The 22,070-nt window shown below is 40.8% G+C and overlaps 1 protein-coding gene and 2 non-coding genes across 3 annotated transcripts in view; all 3 read right to left on the bottom strand.

Annotated features, from left to right (window-relative positions):
• ift172 (intraflagellar transport 172) overlaps positions 1–18,217 on the bottom strand; it is a 43,053-nt gene extending 24,836 nt beyond the window's left edge. The window contains exons 1-20 of the mRNA XM_040126060.1: positions 18,179–18,217; positions 17,164–17,307; positions 16,364–16,476; positions 16,219–16,258; positions 15,676–15,741; positions 15,323–15,402; positions 15,055–15,142; positions 14,585–14,799; positions 14,193–14,316; positions 13,824–13,919; positions 12,777–12,938; positions 12,231–12,284; positions 11,921–12,024; positions 10,830–10,915; positions 8,099–8,211; positions 5,393–5,560; positions 3,893–4,029; positions 1,863–1,970; positions 589–673; positions 30–122 (exon numbers count right to left, since the gene is read on the bottom strand). Coding sequence (XP_039981994.1) covers positions 30–122; positions 589–673; positions 1,863–1,970; positions 3,893–4,029; positions 5,393–5,560; positions 8,099–8,211; positions 10,830–10,915; positions 11,921–12,024; positions 12,231–12,284; positions 12,777–12,938; positions 13,824–13,919; positions 14,193–14,316; positions 14,585–14,799; positions 15,055–15,142; positions 15,323–15,402; positions 15,676–15,741; positions 16,219–16,258; positions 16,364–16,476; positions 17,164–17,307; positions 18,179–18,217 — 2,115 coding nt within the window. The remainder of the gene's footprint in view (positions 1–29; positions 123–588; positions 674–1,862; positions 1,971–3,892; positions 4,030–5,392; positions 5,561–8,098; positions 8,212–10,829; positions 10,916–11,920; positions 12,025–12,230; positions 12,285–12,776; positions 12,939–13,823; positions 13,920–14,192; positions 14,317–14,584; positions 14,800–15,054; positions 15,143–15,322; positions 15,403–15,675; positions 15,742–16,218; positions 16,259–16,363; positions 16,477–17,163; positions 17,308–18,178) is intronic.
• Positions 18,218–18,771: 554 nt separating this feature from the next.
• On the bottom strand, positions 18,772–18,843 carry trnaa-ugc. The gene has a single exon. It is a non-coding gene; the product is annotated as a tRNA-Ala (tRNA).
• An 800-nt stretch (positions 18,844–19,643) lies between these two features.
• On the bottom strand, positions 19,644–19,715 carry trnaa-ugc. Its single transcript has one exon. It is a non-coding gene; the product is annotated as a tRNA-Ala (tRNA).
• Positions 19,716–22,070: the final 2,355 nt, after the last annotated feature.

Below are 22,070 nucleotides of genomic sequence, written 5' to 3'. Positions count from 1 at the left end.
AGAGGCAAAAACACGGGCGTGACACTGACCTGCTCCATGTAGTGCATCTCAGCCAGTTTAAAGTTCTTATCCAGCATGGCCACATGGGCTTGGACTTGGTAGAACGCTGTCCCATCCCCTCCCTAGTCACAGAAAACACACACACACACACACACCACTGAGCCCTTTTTTCGTACTGTGCAGCGACGACATGTAGTTTTTATCGGGAAAAATTTAAAGGTCTTATGACATCTGATGAACTGCGTTTGTGCATTTTCAGGACGGATAATGTGTTAAATGTGTCACGATCAGAGTTGGAGTTTATATACAAAGATGAACACAAGCGACTAATTTCTTTCTGTAAATTATAAAGCGATCACTGATATTCAACCAAAATGAATTTCATTAATATTGATTCCAGCTGAGATAATTTTTCCATTTCCACCACGAGAAGCATAAATCTTTAAAACAAATAGTGAATTATTCAAGATTTGCTGTGTGAAAATGGTCAATTTTGAAGCAATTGTAGATCAGTGTAGAATACTATTAATTAGCATAGTTGGTCAGTGCGGAGATGTGAGGACGTGTCTGTGCTGATCTGAAACACACCATTTCATCGGACACTTTGTCGGCAATCTGGTTGGTTTGGCGGAGGAAACGAACTGTTGAGACATCACCCAATGCAGCAAAACACCTAAAAATAAAAAATAACAGGGACAGAAACACAGAGAGAGAGAGCGCTGGCAATTAAGCAAGAGAGAAAGATAGGGAGATTCAGAGAGAGAGACGAGACAATGAGAGAAACATTCATTGCAGTGAAGGTTGAGGGGAAGACTGGCTGGTCGAAGCTCTGAAAAACCGTTCACTTAATGAACTGAGATAAATTAGAGCTTTTGTCTAATTAGCCTTTAGATACGCTGCAGTCTGAGGGGCTGAGAAATGAAAAGGCACATCTTAGCGTTTGGCCACTTTATTACCAACTCTCTATGAGCAGTTGCATCAGATTAATGAACAAGTCATGAAAGAAAAAAAGTTAAAAAACTCCCTCTGTCTGACTCTTTCTCGCTTCCCGCCCTCATTAACATCACTTCCCTCCCTCATTAACATTACCCACTCCAGACAAAACCATTTCTTTCCCCAATTTCATGATTTATGCAAATCAAGCTGATGCCTAACGAACAGAATATGCATTATTAATGACACAGAATTCAAATTTGAAAAGTTTCTCAAAACAGAGAGAAATAAAGATTGGAGAGAGAACGAGAGAGTGAGAGTGCTTATGATAGAAAATTTTAAAAAACCGTCTTTGATGATTAATGAAGTTAGAGGAGGAGGTCAGGCAGGGACGCGGCCATCTGCTATGTGTGTGATTGTGTTCAAGAGTTTGTTTTTGTTTTTTCTCTCTTTTCATTCCAGGTGACAAAGGTGCCCTTGTTGTTTCCATTCTCTCCGGTCCTAAAGATAACTCTCAGTTATAATGAAGACTGATACAGAATGTAATTAGTTCATAGGCACGAACATTAGTTTGAAAGGGCTTGGAGAGTGTGGGTGGTGTGTGTGTGTGTGTGTGTGTGCCTGTGTGTGCCTGTGTCTGTGTGTGTGTGTTTCTCTGTGTATGGTTGGTGTGTGTTTTTCTGTGTGTGTGTGTGTGTGTGTGTGTGTGTGTGTGTTTTGGCAGGACATTTTGGCAGATCCTCACAACTTCAGACGGCTGTTTGAGGGTTACGACTTGGTTTTAGGGTTTAGGGAATGCATTATGTCAATGCTTGTCCTCACAGTGATAGAAGTACAAATATGTGTGTGTGTGTGTGTGTGTGTGTGTGTGTGTGTGTGTGTGTGTGTGTGTGTGGGTGTGTGTGTGGGTGTTTGTGTGTCTTGCTGACCTTTCTGCAATGTGCAGCTGGCGTGCCTCTAGAGCCAGCTTGCTGAGTGTCTTCCACATGGCTTCAGTCTCTGGTGACATCTCCAGAGTCTCAAGGAATGCTGTGGCTCTGTAGACACACACACACACGCACACACACGCACACGCACACACACGCACACACACACACACACACACACAAACACACACACACACAAACACACACAAACACAAACACAAAGACAAACACGAACACAAACAAACAACAGAGCTGAGTCAGATGGCAAGACGGGCCATAACGCCAGATAGGACAGAACAGACGACTTCACCGCAAACATAAAAGCAGCAGAGCAGCAGCAGTGAGTTGTGTATTGATTAGACAGACCTGGGCTCAAGCTACAGTGTCAGCGCACATCTGCTCTGCTTCGGTGCCTTTGGGCAAAACAAAAGGCGTAAGATATTCAAAAGTCAGTCAGGCAGGGTTGACATGGTTTTATAGAGATCTCAGTGGAGGGTTTCTGTGGCACCGTCATTCTCTTTTGCACATTTGTGTGTTCATCCAACGCTTTGAAGAGATATTTGGCAAGTCGGAGGGGGGTGCACGCAGTTCAGACGGCTGACCACAGCTGGATTGTAGAGGGAACACTTTGTAGGACTCCTCAACTTGACACAAGAAAGTACCTTGGAGGAGGCAGTGGCAGCAGATGCTGGAGGGTCAGAGAGCAAATTTTCAACTACTTCCATGTCAAACCTCTCACAGAGGAACCAGGGCTCTTTTTCCAATTTGATCAGGAAAGACACCACGAGTAAATTAAAATACAGAAGCTTTCTTTGATAAAGATTCTGGAGTTGAACCCACTGATTAGATAGATTTATAAGGACAGAGCCTGAGTTTAATTCTTACTCTTCTTGGAAAAAGCCATCCAGAAAGTTTGGCAATGGTCATTTTGTGATTCAGAGGGAAATAGTCCTTTCCCGAAAAATGTGAGGTGAAGGGGGGGTGGTTACCTCAAGTGGAAAAGTTTGAGTATCTTCGTTTTTATCACCATGGCAGTGAAGAGACAGTTCGGTCTGTCTTTGTTCTCTTACTGGGTTTCTGCACGGTTCGCCGAGTTACATTTAAAATTTTTGAAGACCTTTTCAACACCACAGGGACTGCAATTTAATACCTGTGTCACAATCATACCAGCCGAAGTATGATTGTATGATGGAAAAAAACGACATTGTCCAGAATGATTAAATCACATTTTTTCAGTACTTCCCAGCAGTATGTAACAGGAATCACTGATGATAAAATGAACTAAATTAATGTGACCTAGACCCACAAAGGGGCAGAAAACGGAAGGATGGATTCATCAAACGGAAAAGATACTGAAGTTCATTTAGGTTTGCGCTAAAATCAACACGTGCTCATTATGAGTTGATGTCCTTCCGAGCTACTGTAGCAGCAGTAGCGACAGTGTTTGCTGCAGGTCTGGTGGTGTTGACTGAAACGTCACAAAAAAGGATTGTACGGTCTCCTGTGTGCACAAAGCACTCTTATAACAATCCCGCTTTTAGTTTATAGAGGGGGGGGGGGTTAATGTTTTTTTAAGACTTTGAGGCCCAGCAGATAACCTGTCCTACCTGTGGTTGTTCTCTTACCAGAAAGGAGGGAATTAAAGCCAAAATCCTCTTAAAAGGTGGCGGGCCTCACTTTGTCTGACAGAGTTCAGTTAGAGTGAAGGGTTCAAGCTGCTGCTCCTCCTCAAAGAACGTCATTTTAGAGGTGTTCAAATCACGACACACTGAAGGGATGGATTATGTCTCCCAGCTGGCCTGGGAGTGCTGAGGAAACCCTCAAGAGGAGCTGGAGGAAGCTGCTGGATAAAAGGACATCTGGCCCGTACCACTCACCCTGCTGTCACTGGAACTCTGACCCAGAAAAGCAGCAAGTACGTGGAAGGCAGGACGGACGTTCAAACTGTATCACAGCAATCGTAGTAGCTTTTAATGACTGCGATGGGCCACATCCGTTCCTTTAAAATAAAATTCCTAGGGGTCTGAGCTTACCTGTCGTAGTCTCCATCATCAATAGCAGTGCCAAACTCAATGAGGCCCTCGTCCAGGGTGTACGTCACCGTGTTGACGCCCTCCGTCACGATCACGTCTGTCTTTCCATCAACTCTTTCAAGATCCGCAATGTCTCCCTGACAAAGAGAGGGGAAACTCATTTAAACCTGAATTAGAGGGGTGAGAGGGATGTTGCACTGATGAAGTGTAACTAAGTACATTTACTCAAGTACTGTACTTCAGTATGAATTTGAGGTACTTGCATTGTACTTGAATTTTCCATTTCGTGCTATTTTATACTACACTTCAGTGGGAATTATTGTACTTTTTACTACGCTGCCTTTATTTGACAGCTTTAATTGCTAATTACTTTACAGATGACGATTTTACATACAAAGATTATGTTCATCTTATCAAATATGAAGCACTGCTGTGGATTAAACTACTCAGCAGCATATAAATGAATCCCAATTAGGTCCACCGTGACCAGCTACAACAGGAAAATACTACTTGCAAATTGATGCATCAGTTATAATAATCCATTAATATGATATATAAGAATGTAACAATAACAGGGGACAATTTTCTACATAATTGTTTTTGATGCTTTAATTACATTTTGCTTATGTTACTTACATACTTTTACTTAAGTAACATTTTGAATGGAGAACTTTTACGTATTTTTACTTTGTTGCAATGCTACTTTTACTTATGTAAAGGATCTAAATACTTCTTCCAATCCCCCGGGATGCTGTAATTATTAGCTAGCTATTAGCTCTACACAAAGAAGTCACTGCAAAAATCACCACATTAAAAAAAAAAAAAAAAAAGATGGACCACACATATCGTGCACAAGAGCAATCGTTTGTCCATTAACTATCTGTTATTTGTCTGCTGAATAGGATAACTGGCACAAACATTATTGATGAACCTTCCAAACATAAAAATTTGTCCAACCGCACCCATGCAGGAGCCGGCTCTGCTCGTTTTTCTATTATTAACGAGAACACCAGTGAGCGTTCCAAAAGCAGGTTTTTCAAAACTTGTGCCTGCCCAGGGCAACTAACTGCTCCGGGACAGCACCATTAAAAAAAAAAAACAAAACACTTGCTCGGTCGGCTTTACAAGGAGCACAGAGACGCAAAGCTTGAGGAAAGTAAAAGTAAAACATAGTTTGGGTATAAATACTGGAAACTATTTAAAGATATATATCACAACGAAACTTTGTAAAACAACCATAAGGGCTGGTGCAGAGGTTCAAACCTTTAACATCAGGATATTTTTTCTTTAAGTAAGATACCAGATAATAACATACAAACAAAATACCCATAATAGTCTGACCAATATCATTATTTACCCTGGAGGATGAAGAGATAAAAAGGATGACAAGATCCAAAAAGGCAGATATGAGCCCTGTTTAACTGCGAAGTCATGTACTTATACCCCTTCAGCAATGTTAATATCTCTCCGATCACACATACAAAGAGGACACAAACTCACCTTGATTGGGAACATGGTGATGCTCTCTGGGCTGTCGATACTGTACCAAATGCAGAGGTTTCCCCTGTTTTGGGCGACCACCACATCACTGCCAGGCACCCACTGGACATAGGAGCAGAAACTCAGCACTGTGGTCTTTATGCCCGTCTCTATGTCGTACAGGTGGAGCTGAGGAGGAAGGAGAAGGCGGGAGATACAGAAATCCGTAATTTCATCATCCCCCGATGGTCCGACCTTATCAAAGGCAATCTATATACAGTGTTAAAGGAATAGTTCAACATTTTGGGAAATACGCTTATTCGTTTTCTTGCTAAGAGATAGACAAGAGGATCAAAACCTCTCTCATACCTGTCCATTCATATGAAGCTGGAGTCAGGGGAAAGTTAGCTTAGCTCAGCATAAGGACTGGAAGCAGCTAGCCTGGCTCTGTCTACCGGTAACAAATTCCACCTACTCGCACATCCAAAGCTCACTAATTAGCATGTTGTATCCTGTTTGTTTATACCATACAAAAAAAAAATGGATGCTGTCAGACACAGTCAAGCTAGCTCTGTTCCTGTTTCCGGTCACAGGGTTTTCTGCAGGGTTCACCAAGTTACATTTATGGCTTTTTAAGATCGTTGTAATACCGCACATAATGCAATTTAAAGCTTCTTTCCCAAAAATAGCAGCCAAAGTATGAAAGTATGTTGGAAAATCAGTAGGGATGATCTGTCCTAGAAATATCTATCAGAATATCATTTTTTAAGTACTCCCAAGCAGCATATAACAATAATTACTAATTATATTATATTATATATATAATATTAACTAATAACACTAATGCGACCAGGTCCCACGAGGGATAAAATGGGCACATGAATTAAAAAATTGAAAATGATTAATTAATCTAATTTAAGTTCTGCTAAAATTGACACTTACCCATTATGAGACAATTAGCTTCCTAGCTACTGTGGCTATCAGTAGTGACAGTGTTTGCTACAAGTCTGATGGTGCTGACTGAGACAAAAAAGGACTGAACTGGCCTCCTGCAGCCCAATTCACCGTCGAAGCAATCACATTTTTGCAAGTTAAGAAGCTTCCTTTCTGATAACAGGACGTGTGATATGCTGGGATGGGACCACTTCTGTGCTCTTTAAAGAGAATTGTTGTCATAAGAAACAGGGCTGATATTGCTCGTGCTTTTGGTGCGACTAAAATATAAAGTGTTTACATCAGGAGTCCGAACAGAGGCCGCTCAAAGGGAAGATCTCAATCTCCATAAGGACAACAAACCTTTACAGTTTCTGAAAACTGAGAGAGATTTTCTTCTGGTCCTAATTCAAATCAAAGTTTCCCATTCCTTCTCCTTCTTTTAAAGTCACTGGTGCACATCGATAAATATTTCACTATCTGTCCAGCTAAAGTTCTTTTTTGTAAATACTAAGAAAAAAAAAATCTACACTGAAAAAAATTCAAGGTTCGAAATAAATAAAAAAAATCTCATAAATGTCATTATGTGCCATTACCAGAGTCACCATGTCTTTGCCCCAAGGCTCAAAAATCAGACTATTTCATTACCTCGGGCAACAACTGACAACATCTCCCTGCCGCTCTCAACCGGCACACATGGTCCTTCATACGTATAACTGGCACAACATTTATACCTTTATGTTTTTTGTTTCTGAAATAAAGCGGGGAAATTAAAATTGTCCACGTAAATCGAAAAAAGGACAAAGGGAATTGAAAAACAAAAAAATGGTACAAATTCACTTAAGGATTAGGCGAGGGAGATCACCACAAAACAGACAAAATCCAAGTGCTCTGCGCTTCAGTTACTACTGTATGTTGAAAAAGATGCTTCTGACCAGGCAGCTTGAAAATATTTTGTTCATTACTAAGAGAATACTGTTATTTCTATTGTCATCTCTACATTTGATCATTTTAAAGAACAAAGAACAAATGCAGGTATTTTGCATGTTTCGCTGTTGAACCACAAACGTAAGAACAGGCTAAATAACAAATAGTGATCTTAGTGTGCGTGCTGCAAATGATTAAGTTGGATTACTTTTAGAGAAGAAGAAAAATCATTTGAATTTGGTTCTCATTTTTTTTGTTCTAAATTTTTTTTTTTCTTTATAAATATTTTTGAAATTCTGATTGCAATATGAATGTATTTATTTCATGAAACGGTTCGTTTGGTCCATTTGGACATCATACTGGAGAAGCGGTTTCCAGCCTAGAGGTGGGAAACCTCTCCAAGGGGCCACGAGATAAAAAGGAGGGGTCGCGAGGCCATTGAACAGGATAAGAAAGGAAGCAAAAGGAAAGAAGAAAACATTCATGCTACAAGAAATTATATTTCTTATTCAGATGCTCCTCTAATCCTTTATGGGGTCAAAAGCCACAATGGTTTGCAACCACTGCAACATATAAATAAACTTTCGTACCTTTCATGATTCAATTATGGTGCTCCAATATTCTGACTCACCATCATACTTCCTGGATGACCAAGATGGTGCCAGACTGAAAGCCACAAGGCATTTTTTGTGTGATGGACCTGGCTATAACTTTAGTGCTGCCCCAACCGGGGATAGATCTTTCTACTTGTACTTACTACTTTGTTAATCATCAGCTTGTCTATGATTTGCCCCCTTTGCCTTTAGGGCTCTCTGCCATTGTTTCTACTCTTTCAATCATTCAGGGTGCTGAGGGTTTCATTCCCACCCGCAGCTTCTTGTCCCTGAACAGCAGTTTGCGTCCGGTTTCATTGAGCTCCAGCCAGTCAATCTTGGAGTCGTGGCTGATGGTTCCCAGATTGTAGCCTCCGGCCAAGTCCACTGAGGGGAAGGAGGGATTAATTCAAGATTAGATATCAGCTAGTTATTCTATAATTATCTATGATTCTATTAGGCAGAGTGAGCAGTTTCTCTACTTTAAAAACGTACCTGTACTCAAGTTGGTATCAGTCTGCTGATATGTGGGGCCAACACTGTCTTTTTAATTAAAATGGGAAATGGTCTATTCACTGTGGCCCATTTGGATGGAAATGATACAGTTGAACTGATTATATACTCCAATTAGTGCAGTTGTTGCAGTTTAGGAGTTTAATATTATGGTTAGCAATCATGGACAAACGCTGGACTATTGTGAAAACTAGCTTTTTTGGCTCACTTCCTGTGTAAAACCAGATAAACTAAATGATTAATGGAAGGAAAAACATAATAATGGCAGAATCATCAGCATCCTACCGTCCTACGACTAACAAAGGCCCAAGATTGAAACTGCTCTCTAATCAAAGGCATTTCACAGCCCCACAGTGCAAAAGAAACCGCACTGCTGCACTGGGTGACATGTTCCTTCATTACCATTAACAAGGCAACTGTTTTGACGCACTCCCACATACACCGTCCTGCTGCTCCAAATACTTACCAGAGCTCCAAATGTATGTTAATCTACCACTGATAACAGGCCCAACAAATGCAGTTTACTCCTGTCTGAGTAACATTTGCCAAATACTACAGTTCCCAGATGTTTTAAAAAAAGACTGAGGTGTTTTTAAAAAATAAAAATACAGTGTAAATGGATAAGATGACATTTTAGTCCATTAATCTACACTCAACAACCCTCTCAAGTTTTTAGAGATTTTTGAATTTAAAAAAATAAATCAATAAATCAAAAATGAAAATCTCTCATTTACGTAAGTATTCAGACTCTTAATTCAGTCTTTTGGGAAGCCCCTTTGGCAGCAATTACAGCTTTGAGTCTTCTTGGGTAAGTCTCTACAAGCTTTGCACACCTGGATTTGGGCAGTTTATCCCATTCTTCCTGGCAGATCCGCTCAAGCCCCGTCAGATCGGATGGGCAGCGTTCTGTTAACTGCCATCTTTGTGTCTCTCCACAGATTTTCTATGGGGTTTAAGTCTGGGCTTTGGCTGGGCCACTCAAGGACAGTCAGAGACTTCTTCTGAACCTGGCTGTATGCTTTGGGGTATTGTCATGCTGTAAAGTGAACCGTCACCCCAGCGTCAGGTCTTGTGCACTCTCAGGTCTTCTTCAAGAACCTGTCTGTATTTTGGCTCCATTCATCCTCATCAATTCTGACCAGTCTCCCTGTCCCTGCAGCTGAGACGGCCCCCCAAACAGCATGAAGCTGCCAACGTAGGGATGGTATTATCCAGGTAATGAGCAGTGCCTGGTGTTTGCCAGACATAGTAATTGGAGTTCTGTCCAAAGGGTTCAATTTTTGTCTCATCAGACCAGAGAATCTTTTTCCTCATGCTCTCAGAGCCCCTTAAATGCCATTTGGTAAACTCCAGGCGGGCTGTCATATGCCTTTTACACAAAGTGGCTTCTTTCTAGCCGCTCTACCATAAAGGCCTGATTGATGGAGTGCCGCTGAGATGGTTGTCTTTCCGGCAGGATCTCCCGACTCTGCAAAGGACTTTTGAAGCTCCGTTAGTGGCCGTTGGTCGAATGGCAAACTCTAGGAAGAGCCCTGGTGGTTCCAAACTTCTTCCATTTCACAATTACTCAGGCCACTGTGCTCCTGGGAACACTAAAAGCTTTAAAAATGGTTTTATGCCCTTGCCCAGATCTATAGCTCACCACAATTTGATCGCAGTGGTCTACAGAGAATTCCTTGGACTCCATGGCTTAGTTTATGTCTTGACACACAGTGTGAATTGTGGGACCTTATAGACAAAGGTGTGTGCCTTTTTAAACTATTTCCAGTCAATTCAATTTGAATCCAGTCAGGTTCTAGAGACATCTCAAGGATAATTAAAGCAAACAGGAACCACATTTTCATTCTCTCGTTATGGGTTGTCGAGTGTAGTCAAATGTCAATTTCATTAATTTAAAACTAAATCTGCAACCCACATTGAAAGTGATGGGGTCCGAATACTTTCTAAAACCCCTGTATATATGGTGATCGCTTTTTAAAGCGTTACATCTACAGTAAAAATCAGTGGGGTTGAGGCTGAGTGCCACAGACAAGGTGAGGAAGTCAGAAAGTATTGAGAGACGAATGAGGATTTGTTGACAGTAAGAATGATATAGAACAACACCATCATTTATCCTTTGATTTAAGCCGTAAAACCACCAGTGTGGGCCTTTAACAGCGAACAATAACACAAACAGCAAGACAGCGGGATCACAGCAAATGTCTGCAACAATGGCTAAAAATGCTTTTTTTTTTAAAGTATGTTTTTCCAGAAAATAGTGAACCTTTAAGATATTAAATATCTGCACAAAATATTAAAATGTAGCAGTTTCAGTTTAAAAGTAGAAGCTGTTAAACTTTAATCTCGGTGTAAAATAGTTTTAGTATATATTCTTTGGTTTGTTTGCTTTTTTTTATGGCTGAGGAAAACACGTTACTTTGAAACGTTACTAATAAAAGCTTAAGCGTGCGGCGTGCGTCTTGTGTGTGGTTACTTTTGCACCTCATCCTTACCAATAGCGATGGTCTTTATGTCAATCAGATAAGCAAGCTTCTTGTTGTCCTCAACTCCTCTCTGCTTCCTCTCATTAAGTCGGACACTAGACACACAAACACACACATTCAGACTTTTAGTAAACCACCAGAAAACATCGGTTAGGGAGTTTAGCATTGATTAACACATTTGTATTAAATCCAGCATCGGCTCAGCATAGCTGGCTTCAGCTGTCCGTCATACTTGAAATCCCAGGCTACGCCTGATCATGATGTTATTATTCTACAGTGTCCAGCCAGAGGCGAGGAGCAGTCAGAGCATCCTGAAACCTGCTCATCCTCAACAGCAGTTTACCATTAGTCAGCCATCGAGGGACTGTCAGTCCTGACACTTCTGACAGGTCTGGATACCTTAACATGGATGTGTGCGGACCAGCAGGCTGAGTCCCGCTGACACTTCTACAGCCTTACTGTAATGAGACCTGGGATTTTCTGCACAGCTCAGTACAGCCATCCAATGGACAGAACTGGAAACACGTACTTGATTAGGAATGATCAGAGACCGGTCAAACTTGTTTACAGACATTAGTGTTACCAGATACTGTACTTGAATATTGATTTGTAATTTTTAGATGTTTACCCTTGGTTTGAAAAAAGATTAATCTTAGAGCGTTAGAGGGACTTTTATTTATTTATTAAACATGTTCCTACATCTAGCACAGTTTCCTTCCAGTCGTCTTAAGAGTTCAAAACAGATATTGTCTTGAACTGTTGTCAGAAAGATAATAATAGGTAAAGCATGCTTGAACACCTCAGAATTGGTACATAAATATAAAATCATTTTTACAATGTCAAAATGAAAAATCGTCACTTTATTCATCAAGCAGTAACATATACAGGAAATTGTGTACCTCAACTCATTGTTGAAACTGGACTGGACTGGACATCTAGGCTGATAAAATGGCTAGATTTTTAAATTGGAATATTTTATATTGTGACTCTCACATACAATTTGACATTCAACATGTTTGTTCCTCGGAACCAGACAAACCACTTGACTGAAAAAAATAGTAAGGTGTGTTTGTGTGATTATAATGCGGAAGTGAACCTACCTAATGAGATGAGGGTTCATAAATTCGGTTCTGACTGATCCCAGAATCTCGTTGTTACTATACTCCACCAGACTCAGCTCCCCAGCATTAAAAATCATGCACACCTGAAAACGAAATGCAATAAAATAAAACACAGTGGTTTACAACTGAACAGGGGGAGTGGTAGGGCACCTATTAGGCAGATGGTCTAGCTTCCGTGGGGGATGTAGCTAGGTTCTACTAAATTATAGGCCTTTTTGTACCCACTGGCAAATAATGTCTTGTTGTCTCACACCAGCTTTTTACAAACCTGTACGCTGCGTGAACTTACTGTTTCATTTTCAAAGAAGAACTTTTCATTTCCCCCAGAACCGGGCCACGGCACCTGAAATTGAGGAGGCATAATGAATATTTTGATGCGGATGTTAGAGCGGTGCTCACTGTAAATTACACAATTACACGGGGTGAACATTCTGCCTTTGTTTATTGTGAAAAGGAAACAAGGAACCATGTGCGTATGATACAACAGGACAGATGGGGACACAAACCAGAGGAGGTGAATGGATTTCATTTGTCTAGTAAAGAATGACTGCTTTTTAGTGGAACCAACAAAGAAATGTGTTCACTGTGAAGTCTGTGAATTATTCTGAGTAAGTGGGCCATGCTTTTTAGAAATGTAATTTGCAATGCTTTGGGCAACACATTTGAAATGACATCCAGCTCCATTGTATCAGGGTGGAGGCAGAAATCTAAGAGGCAGATATTTCAAAACCTCAGCAGATAAACTCAAATCATCTGCCTGGCTATATAGCACTGGGGTTAGTGAGAAAACGTGTTTTTTTTTTTGTGGGGGGGGGGGGTTCGGGTGAAGTCCTACCTCGCTCAGTTTATTTGTCAGCAGGTCTCCCAGCAGAAGAGTATCGGAGGTGTGAGCCACCAGGTAGCGATCTTTTCCCATGATCTTGACTTCTTCTATCTCATAACCGTAGTAGGACTTCAGGACCACCCGGGTTCCTGTAGAGAGGTTCCTAACTATCACCTAGAAGAGACAGGGCATGTGGAGACAGCAAGGGGGAAAAAGAAGAAGAAAATAATCAAAATTGAAAAAAAAAAAGAAAAAAATTCATTTGGATATAATGAATAATAGGACAGTCCCTAAAAATGTAATGAATTGATGCATCGGGACAACAAACCTATATAAGCCATGTTCTTAATAGTGGATTGATTTACATTGCAGATACGTAGATGGATTCCCCTGCTCCCTTAAACACCTGTCAGTTAACTCAGTCTGGTGGAAAATCAGGTGTAACACTCAACAGACTCAATCAAGATGGCAAATTTAATTTTTTTTTAAGAAAGAGAATGTTGCCTATGAGCTCTTGACTGGGAAATGTAATTATGCCTTGCCTACTGTCTTATTAATTGCTTGAATGAATTTTGTCGATCACAATCTCATCAATTTTAATTTGTATCTTATTTTTTCACACCAGTGACAGCATGATTTCATGTTTTAATTAAACTTTTATTAATCAGAAAATCCAAGGTTGCGTCTTGAATGAAAACAGTCCCCAGGCCACATTTGTGCATTTCTATCAGCATTATTAGTCTTTGCCAATTTGTACGAAAGACTGGTGACTGTCACAGTTGTACTGTCAAGTTATTTTTCTCCCAGTTTCTAAGATTTATCCAAAATTTCCAAAATAGAAAATGTGTGCGTTTCCAGCAGATATGGTATTTGTCTACTGCAGTTACGAGAGGACCATCACACAACGGGCTTTTGGAAACCACCCCAATGAATATGAATGTAAGATGTATCGTTCGTTATCAGATTGTTTGGTCAAACCTCTTGTCTGTTGTATATGTAACTGTGTTTAAGAAAACTATTTCTTTTTTCCATTTCTTCTTGTTGGCAAACTGTTTCTACCTGGCTCAGGCCAACGTAGGTCATCTCAAACTTGTTCTTATAGATGGCTCTTCGCAGGCAACAATCAAAAAGTTCCACTCCTCCACACAGTGTTCCCTGTCGAAGTACACACACAATAAATAAATACCGTACATAATAAACAGCATCTATTCTTTTAAAGATCTGTGATTTAGGATTGCATCTAATTGTTTGACGGTATCGGCAGCGGAATCACGTGCCATTGTAAAGACACAGGATTTCAATGCCACAGGAAGCTGTTTTAATATAGGATTAATATCAGTCTAAAACCAGAGCAAAAGGCATACGAACAGGAGGTTGGTGCTAAAGCCACACTATGGATTAACATAATGTGATAGAGAACATATTTACAGCACAGAGGCGGGATCCGTCTTTCTTCCAGGCCAAGCTGGTGATGGTGTAGAGGTTGAGAATCTCTTTAGGTTTGGCTTCATCCCACACACCTCTCCTTGGAGCCCAGTTAAACACCCGCAACCTGGGGGAAACGTGCGGTAAAACTCAGAGCTGAGTGCTAAACAAATGATCTTTGATACCAGAAACCGCTATGCTAGATGAAGACTGAGGTCTGGCTGAATAACTGGTTTAACTTATGGATTTACTCATGATAAGAAAACATCCTTCAGGTGCCAGGTATTTGCCAACATTGGTATTTTGTGCCAGTGCTGAGAACATTTACTGTATATTAGAATCGCTTTATACCATTTTTGTATTTTTAAGTATTCAGCGTTTCCCCATACACTGACCGATCATAGCTGCCGAACACAACGGACTGCCCGCTGGGGCTGGTGGCAGCCACGGTGAACTCCCTCTCTGCCCGGTCGCGGCTGTAGTCGAAGGTCTGCAGGATGTGACCCTCTCTGGCGTAGGCCACCACCTTCTTGTCACAGCCGCCCACCATGATGCTGTTTGCACCCCAGGCCAGGGCATAGGGTGGGCACGGATGCATCAACAGCTTACCCTTTGTCAGAGTGTGTCACTGTGTTAGTGGGCGTGTCTTTTATGGCACATAAAACAAACATATCAAGAACATTGCAGAAACATGTTCCACCAAGATAAATGTAAAATGTGTCTGCATGAGGAATATGGGAAAAGATCTATTTAATTATGTTTACTATACTGGAGGATAGGGAAATATACAAATGGTATCAAGTATATTCAGCGTATGATATGACAAATAATAATAAGGATAAAGGATGTGTGAGGCTGTGGGTACCTGAGACTCGCCTGAGCCTTCGTCATCAAAGAAGTAACGCACAACTGTCCCATCAGCATGGCCGGACAGGATGCCTTTACCAGAAACACTGACACGGAACAGAGGTTTTACAAATAACAATCAATGGCGGTACAACAAAAGGAAAAAGTAACAGTGGCATAATTTGTCTTATTAGCAACTGGCTTGGAATTTTGAGGAGAACAGAACAGCCAGCATTTATTGCCACCAGCTGGTCGTAGTTACATATGAATAAGTATAATGTATTTACTTGGATGCCAGTGAGACAACACAGGACTCTGTGCCGTAGATGGTCGAGGACTTGTTTGTCTGAGTGTTGGCAAGACGAACCTTTGAAAAGAGCCAGAAAATGAAAAGTATTACAAAAGATTTCATTTTCCATTTGAGGGCTAACGAATGTTGTTGTAACTCCACAATTAGATGAAAAGGAACTAAAATGTACATTAAAACGCAGAAGGACGCTCTTCCTTCTACCACTGCAACCACTCCTGCTGCGTCTGCTACTCCTGATACTTCTATTATACTACCAAACTGTATGTAAAGTGTAAATTGACACGATGACTTCTGTTTCTGAGAAGCAGTGGGGACATGTTTCTGACTTACCTTGCCATCAACTAATCCATAAACGATTGCATGTTCTGCAGGCCAAAGCAGGCAAGTCACAGCATTCTGCAATACAGGGAATTAAAAAACACGATCGGGGCACTGACAACAGATGCTGGATTACAAAGTTGTAAGTAAATTGGATATTCACTTCAAACTATCTACTTCAGAGTAGATAGCTCAACAAACAAAACGACACTACCCCATGATTTCCAAAGCACGTTATTTGATTACATGAAAATAAAACTAAATTGTCAATCCTAAACTATAAAACCTACAGTGCATTATTTTGTAAAACGTTTATTAACTTCATAAGACATTTGTGATAAGTTTTCAGGCTCGCATGGCCTCAAATCTAGTAAAAGGTTGTAATTGTTAAGTTACTAGCCTAAATTGCAAAAATATATTTTTAATAAATTTAATTGTTGCATGAGTGACACTATTTGCCATTAAATAAAGAAATACTGCAGCTATCTGTGTTACATCCCTGTTTGGTGTTTGTTCCTCACTGCCTAAACAAAATGACTACGCAGGTTTACTTACTGTCTGAACAAATTTGCTGCAAATGGCTTTCTTGTCCCCCCTAAAAGAGAAGAAAACGCAGATAAAAAAATTGATTGCATGCATCGACATACACAGCACAATCCTTTTTTAAATACGGAACGTTTAATAAGCCAAAGATTTTTACCAATCCTCTCCGATTCTGTAGACAAAGATTATGTTGTCAGACTGGCCGATGGCGATTTTGGTGGAGTCCGGTGAAAACACCATGTCGTTGACAACATAGCTCTGTTTTCCGTACTGACAAAAGATTGCACGTGAATATTATTATTATGCAAATGGGGAAAAAAATCCCATAAATTGAACATGTGCATTAAGGAAAGGGTCAATTTTTTGTTTTTGTTTCCCAGAGAGAGAAAGCTGGATAAAGGAGCAATCTTCATAATCATCAAGCTGATTTCTATTAAATCATTCAATTAAACTCGGGTCTCCCCCATGAAAATTTTGAGCAGAGGTGGCAAGCCAACCTGTTCCTGACACGTTTGTTGATCCTTTAACTTAGTAGAAAATTCCTAAACAATAGCCAAAATCCTTAAAGTAGCGTTTGCTGTTATTTTTTCCCCCTAAATTTTAATGCTTTATTTTATGTAGGTGTATTTTTGTAAATTATGTTTTCTTGTGTTAGCAGAGGTGTAATGTGGCCTGCCTCTGCAACAAAACACAGCAGGAAACCCTGAAATGTCTCAACAGAAATATATAGGCAGGTTTGTGGTTACAGCCAGTGTAAAATTTAAAATTTCACAGTAAATCATATCCATCATATCAGAGGCCTATATTAGTGTCTGTAGCAGATCCCATTTTACTCAAAGTCCGATTTAAACGAAACATTTCACCCTAATACAATACCACTACATGCTTCATAATGTAATTCTGCAGATGTTTCAGCTGTGTTTGTACTAGACAACATGATCTCTCCTTATGTCTCACCTTGGAGTCCAGGGGTTTGGTGGAGAACTTGTCCCTCCTCTCCCCCTGTTCATCATAGAGCAGCACCACCCTGTCAACGGTGCAAACAGCGAACTTGGTGTTGTTCGGTGCCCAGGCCATGCATGTCACTTTGGCAGCGCCCTCCTACGAAGGCAGAGAAGACAAACAGTCAGAAGTCATGACTAGCCAATGCCATGGACGGATTACAAGGGGTCGCAAGGGGTCAGGGGCGACCTCGGCCGGCGCCTCTGTTTCTAGTGAAACAAAATTACCACAAAGAGACGCAAAACGACTCCAAAGAAACATAGAACGACTACAAAGAGACGCAAGAGCTTCAAAATGACCACAAAGAGATGCACCACGACGACAAAGAGACACAAAACTACCACAAAGAGACATAACATGACCCAAAATGACACAAAAATATAAGTGAAACCATAACGAGACGCAATACAACCAAAAACTCCTTCAGTCTGGGTAATATTGTTCCTGTGTTTGCCTGAGGGGCTACATATTTGTGTCCAGGGGCCCATTATTTTATAATCAGTCCATGGCCGATGCACATACATTCCGCTATGTTCAGTTACAGGGGCTCACGCCAAACTCCATGGAAGATTTAACTGTTCCAGCTGATTTGATTTGTCCTGAAACAACGACTGCTGGACATAACTTTTGACCATGTACGAATCATTGCGACGGCGTATTTAATTAAGCTATTATTTAGTATTAGTCAGTATTTAGTGTTTAGTTAGCTTATTTGGTACTTTTTCCAACCACGTAACGCACCTCAGTTGCTAGCAAGCAAAAAAAAGGTGACCGTAAAAATCTGTATTTATTACCAATTAAACGTGGATCAGTAGAATCACCTAAATGCCGATTTGACAAGAGGAGCTTGTGTTTCGTTACAGCTTTCGAGTCATGTTATTTAAGATGGTTAACGTTACACGGTCACACTTTTTAACTGATGTTGCTCCCCAGCATCAGCTAGCGTTAGCTAACTTGTCACTGGACTTACCTGGGAGGTTAATAGTGTCTTTAGATGCTTCAGTTGCATTTTCGGGAAGTCTGCAGGAAGCTCGTACGGGGGAGAATGATTTTAGAGCTGAGATAGAGTACAGTCTTTAGATTTTGGTCATTTTGTGGACCAGCTCCGAGCTAGCAGATAGCAGGGAGGACATCTTTGTAGTAAACATAACTGTGATCTCCTTAGTTACCGCCGGGGAGGAGACGTGTGGTGCATTAACGACTATGGGAAATAACAATTTCGCTCACCAGCGAGCCTGTTGCGTTGTTTTGTTTCACAAATGTATCTCAGCCACATAGGCTGTAATAGTATTATAGCTATCTTAGACAAAGCGTTAATACATGTGTGTAGATTCAAGACTAAAACATGTTCTGCAAAAACAGTCTTTAAAGGGTTTCGTGTTCCCAAACCCATGTCTCAAGCTTAGCGAGCTATGGGCTAGCTAATAAAAAACCATCTTAAAACTACAATGTTACATATGTGTGAGTTAAATGTATGACCTTTTCTACATTCATTAATAGAACAGTTTATAGTCTGGCTGTTAGCATAAGTAGGAGGTGGTAGGGGGGCAAAAAAAAAAAGTGTGGAGATGCCGGGGATTGAACCCGGGGCCTCATACATGCAAAGCATGCGCTCTACCACTGAGCTACATCCCCGTCCGGAAGGTGGTATCAAACGTATCCTAGTTATTGCTACAACCCATATCGTTCCGTGACTCCCCATGCTGCATGTGTTGTGAAATAAATTCCTACTATAACCCGGAATTACTAAAACATACCTAGACGCCCTAATTCAGATTGAGGAATTAAGGTTCGGGAGCCAGGGATCCCATAATATGTCCATTCACTTGAAAAAGGCAATAAGTAAAACCCCCTTGAAACTCATTTGAAATATTTAACAAATCCATTAATTTTCAGTTTAAGGTCTTATTAAGGTCTGGAATTTCTTTAAAACGGCTTAATCTTTAAAAAAAAAGTATGAAAGTACTTTTCAAGGCCCTCATTTACACATTATTCTAAAATATAGTCTCCTCTTTACCAATTTAAGATGAGAGATTAAGCAGCTGATATGAAATATATTACGAACACCAACTGTAGACTGTTATCTCTTGGTTTGTTTTGTGTGTGTGTGTGTGTGTGAGTGTGTGTGTGTGTGTGTGTGTGTGTGTGTGTGTGTGTGCGTGTGTGTGTGTGTGACGCCCACACAGGAAATCTGCAGAGCAACGGCAGCACACAGGAGCAGGGAATTTGTGTGTGTCACCTTGTGCCACTGAGTCAAGGCTTAGAGACGGTGACTGTTGTGTCCCAGACGAAGAACGGGACCCAAGGGCACTGCGGGACGCAATAATGGACCGATGAACACACACAAAAAAAAAAAAAAAAAAAAAAAAAAAAAAAAAAAAAAAAAAAAAAAAAAAAAAAAAAAAAAAAAAAAAAAAAAAAAAAAAAAAAAAGTGTGGAGATGCCGGGGATTGAACCCGGGGCCTCATACATGCAAAGCATGCGCTCTACCACTGAGCTACATCCCCGTCCGGAAGATGGTATCAAACGTATCCTAGTTATTGCTACAACCCATATGGCTCCGTGAGTCCCCGTGCTGCATGTGTTGTGAAATAAACTCCTACTATAACCCGGAATTACTAAAACATACCTAGACGCCCTAATTCAGATTGAGGAATTAAGGTTCGGGAGCCAGGGATCCCATAATATGTCCATTCACTTGAAAAAGGCAATAAGTAAAACCCCCTTGAAACTCATTTGAAATATTTAACAAATCCATTAATTTTCAGTTTAAGGTCTTATTAAGGTCTGGAATTTCTTTAAAACGGCTTAATCTTTTAAAAAAAAAGTATGAAAGTACTTTTCAAGGGCCTCATTTACACATTATTCTAAAATATAGTCTCCTCTTTACCAATTTAAGATGAGAGATTAAGCAGCTGATATGAAATATATTACGAACACCAACTGTAGACTGTTATCTCTTGGGTTTTTGTGTGTGTGTGTGTGTGTGTGTGTGTGTGTGTGTGTGTGTGTGTGTGTGTGTGTGTGTGCGTGTGTGTGTGTGTGACGCCCACACAGGAAATCTGCAGAGCAACGGCAGCACACAGGAGCAGGGAATTTGTGTGTGTCACCTTATGCCACTGAGTCAAGGCTTAGAGACGGTGACTGTTGTGTCCCAGACGAAGAACGGGACCCAAGGGCACTGCGGGACGCAATAATGGACCGATGAACACACACAAAAAAAAAAATCAAAAACGAACGCAACAATAGTAAAGAATATGAACAGAATCTCGTTGATGACAGAGATCGATGGAGGGAAATAAAATCGACGGACAAACAGAAATTCAGAGACAGTCGTGACACTTAGGTTGTGGCCCGATGGTTGCCTTTCGGGTACGGGTTCGTGTCCAGCGACGCCGCTTGCATTTTGTCCAACGGTGTTGAAATAGACAGATGATGCGTAAGGGCCGAAGGTGCGTCCCAAACTAACGGAGGGCTTCTTCTTTAGGTTACATTCATTAGTATTGAGTCAAACTTTTCGAGGTCCCCGACTGCCCTGGGACTCACAGAGGGGCCCCCCTCTTACGGTACCACGTTCTGGATTGTTTGGATAATGGTTGTGAAAAAGGGAAACCCACACAACCTTGAAGCCTGCCTCTTCATCAAAACGTTTTATTCCCGTGGCATGATTTGTATTTCCATTTATTTCACGTTCCCTGGTTTTAAATGTTTTGTATTAGTTTTATTTTTATTTTTATTTTTTTATTTTTATTTTTATTTTTTACCATTTTCATTTCTGTTTTTTGTGTACACTGGTCTCCACTGTTGTGTTATTATTGGCCTGTCAGTCACCACCTCGTTCTTCACGAATACACAAACCACATTTCATGATAATCTGGCCGGTAGTTGGAAAGTTATCTCGACCAACAGCGCCGCCCCATTGGTTGCAAACAGAATTCCAGCTGTTGGGGAGTTGCAGCTGCAGGTAACACTGGCCACCCCCCCCCTCCCCCCCCCCCCCTCCCGATCAGCCCCTCTGGCGTGGTGACGTCACAGCGACGCAAAATTAGGTAAGCTGCGTGATTGTACCAGAAATAAGGAACTCTGACTTCAAAATTAAGGCCCGTGTGTGTGTGTACGTACATGACATTTGGTGGCCCCTCGCCTGCAAAATTGAAAATATCTATTGCAACTGATTTGCACAAATAAAATTAAAAAAAAGGAAGCGTTCCCATTTGGATGGGGGTGAACAAACTAATACAAACACCTGAGACATCGAGGTAATAAACTGACCCCTGAGTGTGCACGGCGGCTTCCTTATTTCCCACAGAACAACAAACAACATTTAATGCTGCGGGAATAATATTTCCTGGCCATGGTGTTGTCTCTGACGTCTGCACTTTGTGGTCATTTGATCAAACACAACATTACTAGGAATGCGTGCCCTGTGAGCACAACATAAACTAAAATAAAATACACAGTTTGACACGGGCCCCCTTTACGAGGCAGGTTCGCAAGATTAGGTAATAATGCAGGCCGTGCCTTGGTCATTATCACTCCCTAAAAATTTCAATTCATCAGTTAACTGGCAAACAGTAAACCTGGGAGTTTTGCTGCATCTGCAGCTAAAACCCACGGTCAAGAATCCTCCTGCTCCTCTGAGAAAATTGAACTAAGACTAACTGAACTAAGAAAATCGTCTCAATGAGTAAACTGATTTCGCTCTGTTAAGTGTCAGCTGCTGTACCAATAAAAGTCTGAGGCGGTTACTTATAAGGCAAGGCAAATTCATTTGTATAGCACATTTCATACACGAAGGCAATCCGAAGGGCTTAACACAATGCATTAAAACAACATTTTTAAAAAAGAAAGAGAAGAACAGA

Source organism: Xiphias gladius, chromosome 4 (assembly GCF_016859285.1).
Source record: "Xiphias gladius isolate SHS-SW01 ecotype Sanya breed wild chromosome 4, ASM1685928v1, whole genome shotgun sequence".
Taxonomy (NCBI): Eukaryota; Metazoa; Chordata; class Actinopteri; order Istiophoriformes; family Xiphiidae; genus Xiphias; species Xiphias gladius.
This window is presented reverse-complemented; position numbering and strand designations above follow the sequence as displayed.